At 38.1% G+C, this 12,410-nt stretch overlaps 1 protein-coding gene across 3 annotated transcripts; it reads right to left on the reverse strand.

Annotated features, from left to right (window-relative positions):
• Positions 1-10,759, reverse strand: NUDT12 (nudix hydrolase 12). Of its 3 annotated transcripts, none has more exons than XM_038124242.1 (7): positions 10,553-10,759; positions 9,859-10,072; positions 6,630-7,225; positions 5,520-5,687; positions 4,444-4,557; positions 2,906-3,105; positions 1-1,635 (listed from the first exon to the last, which is right to left on the reverse strand). In XM_038124242.1, the coding sequence occupies exons 2-7, from the start codon at positions 10,062-10,064 to the stop codon at positions 1,525-1,527; spliced, it is 1,395 nt and encodes a 464-aa protein (XP_037980170.1). In that variant the 5' UTR covers positions 10,065-10,072; positions 10,553-10,759; the 3' UTR covers positions 1-1,524. The 3 variants fall into 3 exon arrangements, with proteins under 3 accessions (XP_037980170.1, XP_037980172.1, XP_037980171.1); XM_038124244.1 differs by lacking the exon at positions 10,553-10,759 and adding an exon at positions 10,441-10,460; XM_038124243.1 differs by lacking the exon at positions 10,553-10,759 and adding an exon at positions 10,277-10,395.
• Between the last annotated feature and the right edge of the window lie 1,651 nt (positions 10,760-12,410).

The following is a 12,410-nucleotide window of genomic DNA, read 5'->3' on the forward strand; positions in this document are numbered from 1 at the left end:
TTTATTTTTTCCTTCTCCTTGCCAGGCAAGTGATAACCTGTATTTATTTTTACGTATGGCTAAAACAAGGAAGAGAATGAAGCAACATAATATGTCAAATACTCCAAATCTGTCAGGAAGGCTTCTTGCTTTAAAGTTTCTTAGGTACTGCCTTACAAAAAAAACATGAAAACTGATGAGCATAGTGTGATATGGATGGGGAAAACAAAGAACAATCAGGATTTTTACAACAGTTTTACTGATTCCAGGTTGCTGAGAATTTTGGAAAAAATGTGACACCATTCACTGTTAAAAACAACTTAAATTACTCCAGATAAACAAATCATAAAATATTAAGTTTACATTTATCACTACAATTTCCTCGGGTCATTTGCATTTCTTTTGATATCATGCAATGACTGCAGAATGACAGACTCTGAACTATTACATAATGAAATTAATATTAAACCAGTAAACTTTTATTTTTAGAATACCAACACTATCTTAAATAACTTGATAATTTAAGGCACAAATCTAAACTGTAGCATTAAAAACACATTAATGTTTTAATTAACATATAGCTATCCCTGCAGTCTTATAGCTGCAGTTAATATACTTCTTCCAACTATAAGATTCTTAATAGCAGTAACAATCTTAGCATCTCTATTTCCATATGAACTTTGTGCATATTTTGAGATATGTCTTGTTCCTCCTTCTCCATTATTCTATAATTTCATTTCTAACTATCAGAGAATGAAATTACTCACTACCTAGCATCAATAAGTACATCATTATCTTATAAAAACACTAATACTTAGGCATTCGGGGATGGCTCTCCAACGCCTTGATCAAAAACCAAGTATTGTGTTATGCCTTTAAATTCAGGCTGACATACAATTGGGTAAGTGCAGGACAGGTCAGAATAGACGTAAATAGAGGTAAATGCTCTGCTTTGAGTAATACCATAAATCAGGTTATTAATGTAAAAGGTAAAAAGTACCACATATTCACTAGTTACATATGCTATTAACTTTTAACATAACCATACTTGGTAAGGCTTTCAGCATTGAAGTTAGATTTTTGTGACAGGTCAAATTAAAAAAAGGGAGATAGGCAAAAAATGAGAAAGAAACAATTAAGGCCAAAAAGGAGGATGTAAGTAGAGAATTTAAACAGCGGGCAAGGTCAGACAGCCCTCTTTGAAATGCTGTGACTCCTTCCAGTGGGGGAAGACCAAATAAAACATAAAAAGTGTAACGAAAAAGGCATAATAATTTCATTCCAGAACAAGAAACACCACAGCCTGTACTCAACAAGGTACCAATTCTACTTATTTGGAGCTTGCTTGCTTGGGATAATTATTGGGTTTTGTCCAAATCTAATTCAGGTCTGAAAACACCTACAAAGATTTGCATAGTTTAGCTCTGGAACCAACTAAAGGCTCAGAAAACCACTTAGTTACACTTTCACTAGACAAACAGTTCTAATTTATTCCTAATTAAGTACTCAATAGAAGAAGTAACCTAAAGAAACCAATGATTTGAACTAAAGATTAGCATTCATTCCAATCCAATGTTTCATCAACTGGTGTGCAATAGCTCGACTTGGTGGCACAAAGAATGAACGCTGGTTTCCTTTAATGAGAACTTCCACAACCTGCAATAAAAGCAGATTTTTTTTTTATCTTGAGAAGATAGCACTACAAACTACATAGAATCTAATATTGTATTAATGCAGAAATTATCTTCCTATAATGATCAGCAATCTGCCATTGCTACACCTATTAAAGAGCTACTAAGAGATTCCCCAAGGTAAATGCAGAGAAAGTCCAGTATTGTGTGAATTATGACATTTTTGAGCTTAATGTACTCCAAAGGATACCTTCTTCCTAACAGAATTGTGGAGACCACTAGTATACTATTTAAGGTGTCTGTGAAGCCTTTTAGTGGCAAGGACCACCAGATGGTGCTCTACACTATGACAAAAATAATTCTTTTTATGCTTACATGTGGTGCCACAGAGATGTGTTTTCTCAGACTTCTGAAGCAGTTGCAAGTAACATGTGAATACACTTTCAGAACATTTTTGAAGCATATTTCCAGCTATACGCCAATCTGCATGTGACCAGTTGTATTCAGAACTGATACTCCTCTAAAATAATGCTCCCAGTGTTAACAGAAACACACTGAAATTGTAGGTGACTAACTTTACCTTCAAGGTGACTTACAGTCAAAATGCTTTGAACTGCTAGGCAGATGTGCAGTGTTATTAAAAGCTTAGCTCCTAAGTTGCCTATAGGAGAACCTGTGAAACCTAAGTTGTGCAAGCAATCTTTCCTTTTACTCATGAACTGAAATACTTCTGTGAAAGTCTTTTCTGCCTCACTTTTATTTGACTATATTTTACCTACTGATGGAAGCTAAGTGTAAGATGTCTTATTAATGCAGAGTAAGCTGCATTTAATAACAAAGTATTAAAAGAGTACTGCATGAAAAAAAAGATATTCAATCTAATGAATTCCCAGAGTCCTTACTTTAACTTCCACCCTCACAGCAAATCTGGTAGCATGCCTGTTTGGAGAAACTGTAATGAATAATGCTATTAAATACTACTACTGCATGAAAAGCACAGGCTTGCAAAGGACATGGGCTAAAATAACTTGACTATCTCACAGAAGGGAAAGGTGAAGAGCAAACTGGCAAAAATGTCATAAAATGAGCTTGCAAGTAACTCAGACATTACTGTGAATACCTGTCTTTTTCTGGTTGGTCTAACCTACAATGACAATATAATGCAACTGCAGTATGATAAAATGAAGAGTACACATGCTTATTTGACTTGCTGAAAAAGCAAGTGTCTGTTGTATGACAGAACCAATACAGTCACAGACTAATCAATAGAAGAAGAAAACGAAATTGAACTTTACCTCTTCTCTAGTGAACCAGCGGGCATCCTCTATTTCATTCTTGTCAACTTTAATTTCTGTGGACACAGCAACAGCTAAGCAGCCAATCATTAGGGAGGAGGGCATTGGCCACGGCTGACAAGAGACGTACTGAACATGGGCAACTTTGACTCCAGCCTCCTCCTCTACTTCTCTTCGAACAGCATTTTCTATGGTTTCACCTAATCAAAAAGGGCAAAGAACAAGCAGCTCATGAAAATACTCCCAAGCAATGATCACATGCTGTGCTTTGAACTGACTCAAAAGATTTGAAACTGCCCAAGGCAATTATCTATAAGATCTAGTTCACAGATCAGGGCAAGGACCTCAGCACAAGACACATAAGGTAAAACAGCCACAAAAGCAAAATGGAATTTTGAAAATAAAGTGTAATAATATTTATTTCCTGAATTCATTATACACAGAAACCATTATCACTATACCTAAAATGTCAAAAATTAAGTAGAAAATACATCATTCCTATAATTATTCTTGAAATATTCATTTGTAACCAGCACTGTGTTAATTTCTGGATTTTCAGTATGATTTCAACAGCATGTACTACAAGTTGAAAAATCAGTATTCAGAATTACAATAGTAAGAAAACAGATACAGAATACTTGCTCACATTTCTACATTGTATTATTCCCATTGCCTGATTCATTCTTCATTGTCTCAACACACGCAGACAATACCGTAAATTGAAACTGCAACGGAAAGCTTTGCTTCCATATCCATAGACAACCATAGATGCATGTGTGTGGAATGCTGATGGTCACCAGCCTACATAGGCACACTTGTACTGTGCTGTAACCACTGATTACAGGTTCATTAAAGGACACGGTCCATCCATCAGAAATAAGTATCTTGACTTCTTTCAAATGATACCTAAATAACCTTGTTCATGCTGTCACTGTATGTCAACCTGCACATGTTTACTGAATATATTTATTCACTATAATTTCACTGGTGATAAAAATCTATTCACAATACAAGAATATTTTACAAGTTGTTCAGCAGGTACTTATAATTGTAACTAATTTCAACTATTATTGCTTGACATAGCTATTGGAAAATCTCTTTATCTTTCTTTCAGAATTATGTAATTTCTACTTATCTTCCATAGAATCAATCAGGCCCCAATCACGTAAGTATATACCTAACTTCATGTTAGCTTTAACTTACACTTTAACACTTACTTTTTCTATTCTAAAATCCTTTGCTAAATATCACCAGCCAAGGTGATGTATTTTGAATTTTTTTTATTTAAGTAGTGATTTAAGACTACATAATTAGAAAACTGTTCAGTATTTTTATTTACTCAAGTTGCTCTTTGCTTTTTTTTAAATAAATCAGCAGCTGCAAGGTACAGAATGAGTGCATTTATTGTAACAACTCATCTATCAGGAAGCAAAAAACCTTCAATTTGAGATAACACAAATTATATTTCTCTGTAATTGTAACAGTATAATACTTTCATTGAGAAAATACATTTGGTGAAGGAAAACGAAATTACTCACCAGGTTCTACAAATCCAGCAAGGCAGGTAAACATTCCTGGGGGAAACCTCTTCTGCCTACCTAAAAGGCAATGGTTGCCATCTGGATGGATGACTTGCATTATCACAACAGGATCTGCAAAGGACATGAAATTAATATATTTCAACATTTGAGAGACTTAATGCAGTAGTCGATTGCATACCAATGCATATAAAGACAGAAATTATATTGAAATCATAATTGTGTCTGTGCCCAGAGTAAGCTGTTATTTCATTTCACTTAGGGGTTACCCTCCATGCAAGACACCTCTTCATCTGGTTGTGCAACATACATGCTTAGTAGAAGCAGCTTACCCACCAAGGCTTGAAATGCAGGACAGAAATTACTACCTACCAAAGGACACAATCTGCTAAGAGTATTAGCAGTACTAACCTTTGCATTCAGCATAAATCAACAGTTTCTGCAACAAACTCATTTATTATCATCTTCTCTTCACCACAGAAGTCTGAAGAATGTCTTTTTGACTAAACACCAAATAACTAGACACTTTGCTGACAACGTTAATACTGACTAAATACTGACTACTTTCAACCTTTGACTTTGTTTACTCTTTGCTATCAGTTTCTCATATGATGTTGCACTTTGACAAATTTTCTCACTTCAGGTGATTGCATCTGTCTTTTTCTTTCTAACTTAATATTTTCTCCTATTGGTCTAAGCAACTCTATCAACTTGTGACCTTTTCTCCTATTTACTATCATCTAATTTTAAGTAAAAAATTAAAATGTGACCCTTTATACTGCCGATATCTCATTTATACTGCTGGAACTTCTAACTGGTATTACTTGTTGAAGTAAGGTTTGCATTGTCACAGCAATTCTGTGACAATTCTGTATCACAGACTAGTGCAAGAAAGAGAACTTGAACTACTTAATCCTAAATAGAGCTGAGACACACATTGTCTGTGGAAAAACAAGTATGGAAGACCTAGGACAGAAGGAAGCAGCTGAAATAACTAGAAATAAATTGATATATATGCATAGCAATTTACAAGCAACTGATTTACAAGCAAGCCACTTTTGAGTGAGTAGTCTCACCAACTCTTGGATATGATGTGTTGTGAACCCCTTGGAGACTGGGACAATCTTCTTTTAAGCAAGTTTTCTTGTAACCCCCTTCTTCAATCTTGGTTGCGCTCCCACATGTCGGGCAGAATCGGTAACGGTGGTGCCATGCTAGAACAGATCTTGCCTGGGCTATTACTCCTTTAAAACAATACATTGAGGATACACAAAATCAAGTAGTAATTCATGTTAAGCTTTTAGCATCATAGCAAAATCAAGTACTGAGGTTTAACACAAAAAATCAGAGTGTGGCTTGAATCACAATCATAGCTACAAGAGAAGTTGAGCCGTATGAGTTATGCAGACCTTTTTCTTTGCAGCACAGCAAATGCAAAAGAACATAGTACTAAAGAGCTACAGGGCAATTTGCACACATTCAGAAACAAATTCATCCAGATCAATATACCCTGTTTCTCACAGAATTCACTTTGTGTAGGCAAACTGCCAAAATTACATGCATCAAGTCTTTTTCAGATGACCATTTTAGGGCTACAGCAGGTATTGACACAATAATGCATTGTTCCATTTAAACTTAAGGTTCGAGTAGAGCTTTCCTTTTATCCTTATGTAAAAACAAAACTGCTACAACAGCAGTCATAAACAACATTTGTTGTTAATGTCCTTACTAACACTAATTCACTTTGGCATCCTGACTTTTCAACACTTCCTTGTCATATGAGTATCCAACACACTGTTATGAAGGACTTAGGTTCTCATTTCTTGTAATTAATAATTTTGCAATTATTAATTTTAATTAACAATTTCATTACTGAAAACTCAGTAATGACACATTTTTTCCTTTATGTTTATAATGTTTGCACATTAATAGTTAAATAGTACTGCTTAAAACCCATGATGATCAATAGGTTTTACAGTCTAATATTGTCATTGCAGAAATTAGTCCTTTGCAAATGCACATGTTCTTACATACAAAATTCTTCACAAAACCACTACCATTTCTAAAGCCACTGCAAACACAATTTCTTTGCAGTGTTTTGTCTTTTCTTTGAATTATACCTCAGGGAATACCAAAGTGTATCTTTATGATTACATTTTGTACTTGCTGCATTTTATGCATCTTACCGGCTTCTTTTTCAGGTAACTGTAATAGTGCTGGCATCGGTGGGTGAAGAAAGTAACAGTCCTCATGCTTCTGTTTAAATTTTTCAGCAGAAGCAGAATCTATGCTAAGAGCAAACCAAGCAACTAACCCATCTTCTTCATCTTCTTGCTGAACTCTTCCATTGCAAGCAGCCATCAGGTTCGTGTCAAACTGAAGGTCCACTCCAAGAAAAATCAAGGTACATTCTCCAGTTTGGTTCATGCACTGTTCCACATCCTTGTGGTGCAACCTGCAAAGCTTTACTTCTGGTTGCTGTGAGCTCTCTCTTCCCCCACCCAAAGTAACCAAGGGACTTAGATTTGAGAAGAGGATGTACACTGTAGCTGGATGGCTTTGTTTTTCACTTAGCCACTTAGAATCTGTTCTTTTATCACTCCTTCTGTCCAGAAGTGTCGCGCCAAAATAATTTTCATATTCTTTCACATCATTTGACAAAAAATTCGGTTTCTGATCACCTTTCACATTAGCCAACAAATTAGCTATGTGTTTGTATCCCCAAAATTTAGCAATGTCCAGAGCTGTCTGCCTTGATTTATTAACGATGGATCTGTCACACCTGAATAAAGAGAAAAGAACTGAGGTTATCAGAGTAAATATGCTTAGGAAGAGTCCTGTTGCTGTATTATTCTTACAGCATATGCATCTGACACTATCAAGGTACAAGAACTTCTAGACACTCTGTCTCCACTGGGATAATCTTTAGGCAAAATGTTTAGCATCATGGTAATAAAATATAATTTACTTCTTCTTCTTCTTTTGCCGAAGCTGTATTTCACATTTTGTTGATCCTTTCTTGTTGATCCTTTCCAGATTATCATTCACCAAAATTCATTAAGTAGTACAAAGGCAGTGAATTTACTGAAATTCCACATACTGTATCATTAAAAAAAAGGCTCAAAACCAGAGCTTCGAAAGTCAGGCTATAGGTCTGTTTCTCATAATCAGTAATCAAAATGGGAAAAAAAAAAGAAAAAAGGAAGCCTAACAAGCATTACTTTCTAGAAGCTACTGGAAGCAGCAACAAAACATTTACAATAAAATATTTTATTGAAGTTAATTGGCTTGTTCGGCCTGGAGAAAAGAAGACTGAGGACAGACCTCACTGGAGTGTCCAACATCCTCACAAGGGAAAGCAGAGGTGCAGGTACTAATCTTTCCACTCTGATGAGTGTCTTTTCACTCTGACCAGTGACAGGACACAAAGCCAGAGTTCAAGGAATGTTTAGACAATGCTCTCAAACACATGGGCACATGGCGGGATTCTTGGGATGACCTGCGCAGCTGCAGGAGTTGATCCTTGTGGGTCCCTTCTAACTCTGGATGATTTACAATAAAATTAGAATTAAGAATACAGCCTCTCATTAGTGACAAAAGCTGGTCCCTGCAGGGATCTTTTAGTTACCCAGATGTCCGTAAAGGGAAACAGGTAAGGGAATGTTGTCTCATCACATACATTAAATCCTAAAACCAAAAAGACACCCAAACTTTAAATAGGTTGAGGTTGACTGGGAGGTCAAAATAGTATTAATTTCATTATTTGCTAATCTTAAATTGATAAATAAAACAGAAATGACACTGTAAACTACAAATTATGTAATAAATACTAGATTCATCAGTTTTTAAAACCAGAAGATGCCAGTAATATTAATGTTGCTGATACACATTTAACTGTACCACAGGCAAGATCATTCTGAGATTTTATATTAAACTCAGTAGTTTTTGAGGGAGTTTGAGTATACTGTTTAGAAAACTATTCAAAACTTAAATTACAAGTTTTTGCTGCCAAACCAACTCCTCGCATGACCAGTAACAGGACTCATGTGAATGACATTAATCTCTCTCAGGAGAGGATTCGGTTGGCTATCAGGAAAATGTTCTTCACCCAGAAGAACAGGGCACTGGAACAGACTCCCCAGGGCAGTGCTCACAGCACCAAGGCTGACAGAGTTCAAGAAGTGTTTGGACAATGCACTCAGGCACATGGTGTGATCCTTGGAGACAGTGCTGTGCAGGACTATGAGTTGGACTTAATCCTTGTCGGTCCCTTTCAACTTAGGACGTTCTATGATGCTACAATTCCGTGAGAAAAAAACAACTGACTGGATTTCTAGAATTATTCTCTGTAATGTTATGAAATACTATCTTCATAAACATTCATGTTTGTATAACCAGCAACTATGACTGTCAAAATAATTACTCTAAGCATTAACTAAAAGAAGACCAATAAGGATACAGCATCATCTCATAAACTATATTCAACTGCCTAACAAAGCAACCACGAAAAGGACGCTTAAAAGCGATATTCCCTTTTTTTTTTTTGTTAAAGAAAAGTTTAAGTTAAAAAACTGTTATCCTATTTACCAACTGATAAATTTCCCAGCATCTCAAAAGATTCCTCAATACACAAAATCTTGCATCAAGATACCCTCTAAATACTGGAATGTACCGATTATAGTAGAAACCAGTGGTTCATTTAATGCCCCACTCTGAGCCCCAGCAGAGGCTACAGGTCTTGGATATGACTGAAAAAAAAAAAAATCAAGAATGGGTGGGATGATTACTGGAGGATGTGGAATGTTGTGCCTGAAGTTAGTAATTAACTACAGAATGAACTAAACTTGCTTTTTGTTCTGTAACTAGGAGTTCAGAACACAACAGCCTGGGCTTGATTAATGTTAAACTCAGCTAAAGGCATTTGATTCTAACTTAGTTTTAAAGCATTTTCCACTTGACGTAACTTTGGAAAAGGTGAATCTGTGATGTCCTACTGAAGAGTCAGCAAACATTCTACATTAACAAAGATTCAAGTGGTTTACAAGTCGAGTTTAGAGAAAAAATTTAAGTGGAACAATCAAATACACCCAATTTATGTTCAATACAGTGGTTGGAATTAGGGTGCAAACTCTGTTCTATTCTGTTGGCCTCTGTGAAAAGTGACGACATATCCTTGAATATCAAAGGAGTCACTTTAGAGATGCCTGTAACTTTTACACTTTCTTAGCAAATATGAAAAGTGTGATGCAACAGCAGAACCCAGTCATAAACTGACACAGAATACATTTTCCTCAGTTTCAGCCCTGAAAATTCTGCCATTACCTGTCTGGTAAATTTACTTCTGAGACAAAACTGATTAGGGCAAAAAGGGGGTGCAAAACAGAGCTCTTGAATGGGGTCTACTAAACAGCTTACCCCTCTTGAAGAAGAACCTGCACAACCTCGAGGTGTCCATTTCTAGCACCGTACATGAGGGCTGTCCAGCCATTCCCTGTGGCTGCATTGACCAGTGATGGGAAGCGCCTGAGCAGCACCTTCAGCCTGGCTGCGTCTCCAGCAGCAGCAAAGTCATGCAGCTGAGAAACCATGTCCTGATGCAGGTTCTTTTCAAAATCAGTCATTGTGCCTTCTAAGATTAAAAAAAAGAAAATAAAAATGCAAGAGAGCATACCTCTCACTACTAAGATGATTTAAGCAAAAGATCTAACTCTAATGCTGTACAGAAAACCAGTATTATTACCAAAAATACAGACACAAGAAATTATTCCGATTGGTGTGATATTGTTATTGCTAATCTTCATCCCACCCATCTCCAAACATAGTGAAACTTTACCAGAAGAATTCAAATGGAATGTGGAAATGAATATTCTGAGTGTGAAAAAAAAAAAATCGTAGTTTCTAAACCAAAAGCACACAGGCACACAGAGAGACAGAGAGACAGAGACAGAGAGACAGAGACAGACACAGAGACAGACACAGAGACAGACACAGACACACACACTGCTGCCGGGACCGCTGCGCAACACAGCGACAGCTTCTATTTCCGCACGTCCCGCTGCCCTCCCTTCCCCAAGCCCGCGCCCCGGCCTCAGCAGCGCGGCCCCGTTACCGTGCGCAGCCCCCGCGGGCGGCCAGGCCCCGTGCGCGCCCCCACCGCGCCGGCAGCGCTGAGGGGAAGCCCCGCGGCAGCGCGAGCCCGAGAGAGACGGAGCGGGGCCGAGCGGGGCCCAGCGGGACCCAGCGCGATTACCACGCCCGGCCCTGCAGGCGGGTGCCGGGATTGAGACTCTGCCAGTCGTTCCCTGAGCGCCGCTGCCGGCGGGGTCGGGTCGATGCACAGGGTTAAAGGGCAAACAGCCATTTTGTGCGCCGGGCAGGAATCTCGGTGGTTATAGGGAAATGGTCAGATTGATTTTTAGCATTGCTTTACCGCGCTAGCAGAAGGCAAAGGTCGGTGGCATCAGAATGCAGAACTAGTTGAGAAAAAGGTGGAGCAACTGACATGGCAAGGGAGAACAGTTAGCGGCGAAATCGGAATGATGTAATCAGCCAGAAGTGTGTCCTGACTAATGTCAGGAATATTCCACAAACGCCAGAGGTCCAAAAAGAGGAGTCCTTCAACTTTTCCTCGAATAAAGGGGGAGACTCCACAGGGGCACATGGCCTCGGGATTTTCTCTCTCCAAGTTTCAGAGGGCACAGCCTCATTTTATTTCAGACTCTCAGCCACATGTTTCCCTCTTCCTTTTGCATTGCTGAGGTACTAGGAAGGTACAGCCTTCCCGAACCACCTACCACATAGACCCCCTTGAACCTACTGTCATTTTACCCCAAAGATCAGAATTCAGGCTTGTGCAGACCCTTGCGTATCTCAGGAACCAAGCTGCTTGGGCTCTGCAACAAACCTGCTGCCCAAAGTTAGTAGAGACAGTAAGACCCATTTCAAAGATGTCAACACCCACACCTTCACCTGTCAAATTGTTTGTAAAGATGTTAGCTTTGGTCTCACTAAGAAAAACCTTGGAAAATTGAGGCTATATCAGTTCTATAGAAACGAACATGGAACTGTTGTCCTAATGCATTTGAACCTGGAGAGTGTGGAAAAAAAAGTGTAGCTTTTGAAAGGTCAAAATAAAAGTTTTGTACTGTACAGGGTAATCATGCAAAACAGATTGCAGTTATTCCCATTGCCTAAAGTTGGAATGCAAAGGTTAAGCTAAATCCAGTTCTGACATGCAGAGAAAAGACTCCACAACCAGCAAGGTTGTAAAGTAGGTATTTTATTCTGCACACTGGACGTATAGGGGATCACTCCACCACAAATATGTGTGTCCATTGTCATGATTTACCTCTCTTTTATAAACAAAGACATTTCATAGTCAAGATAATTGTGAAAAGCCTATATATATTCAAACCTTTCCCCAAAAAGGCAGGTTTTATTATAATGACTCCTGGGAAATAATTTTTGTAGTCCCCGCGTTTGGCTCCTCTTGGTTGTGCCTATGCAGTGCCTCCTGGTGGTCATGGGCTGAGGGCTTTAGGATGAAGTAAGCTCCTCTTCTTTCTCCTGAACTTTTCACCTCTTTTCTTCATGCATGCTCCTTGGACCCTTGGCATTTCTCCAGACCACAAAGCCAGTTTTGGCCAGTTTAAGATGTTCCAAGCAGCTAGTCCTTACTCTTACTGGGGACCAGTGCTTGTTTTTATCAGGAACTGTCCATAACAGGCCTTTCTAGCCCCTTTATCAATATAACATACCTTCTTAGTCCCTTCACCAGTTCTTCCATCACTATTACATTAATGGTCTTCCCACTTGGATTTGTATTAAACATTAATAACTAACTCATATGAATCTTTGTGAGATATTCACCACTGTATTCAAATAATAAAATGATTGGTCATCAGCTTGTTTTTAAATGTGGCTCTCAGAAGCTCCATAAAGTTTCTGTTTTAGCAATAGAGTTTTAG

The sequence above is a fragment of the Motacilla alba genome, chromosome Z (genome assembly GCF_015832195.1).
Source record: "Motacilla alba alba isolate MOTALB_02 chromosome Z, Motacilla_alba_V1.0_pri, whole genome shotgun sequence".
NCBI classification, from domain to species: Eukaryota; Metazoa; Chordata; class Aves; order Passeriformes; family Motacillidae; genus Motacilla; species Motacilla alba.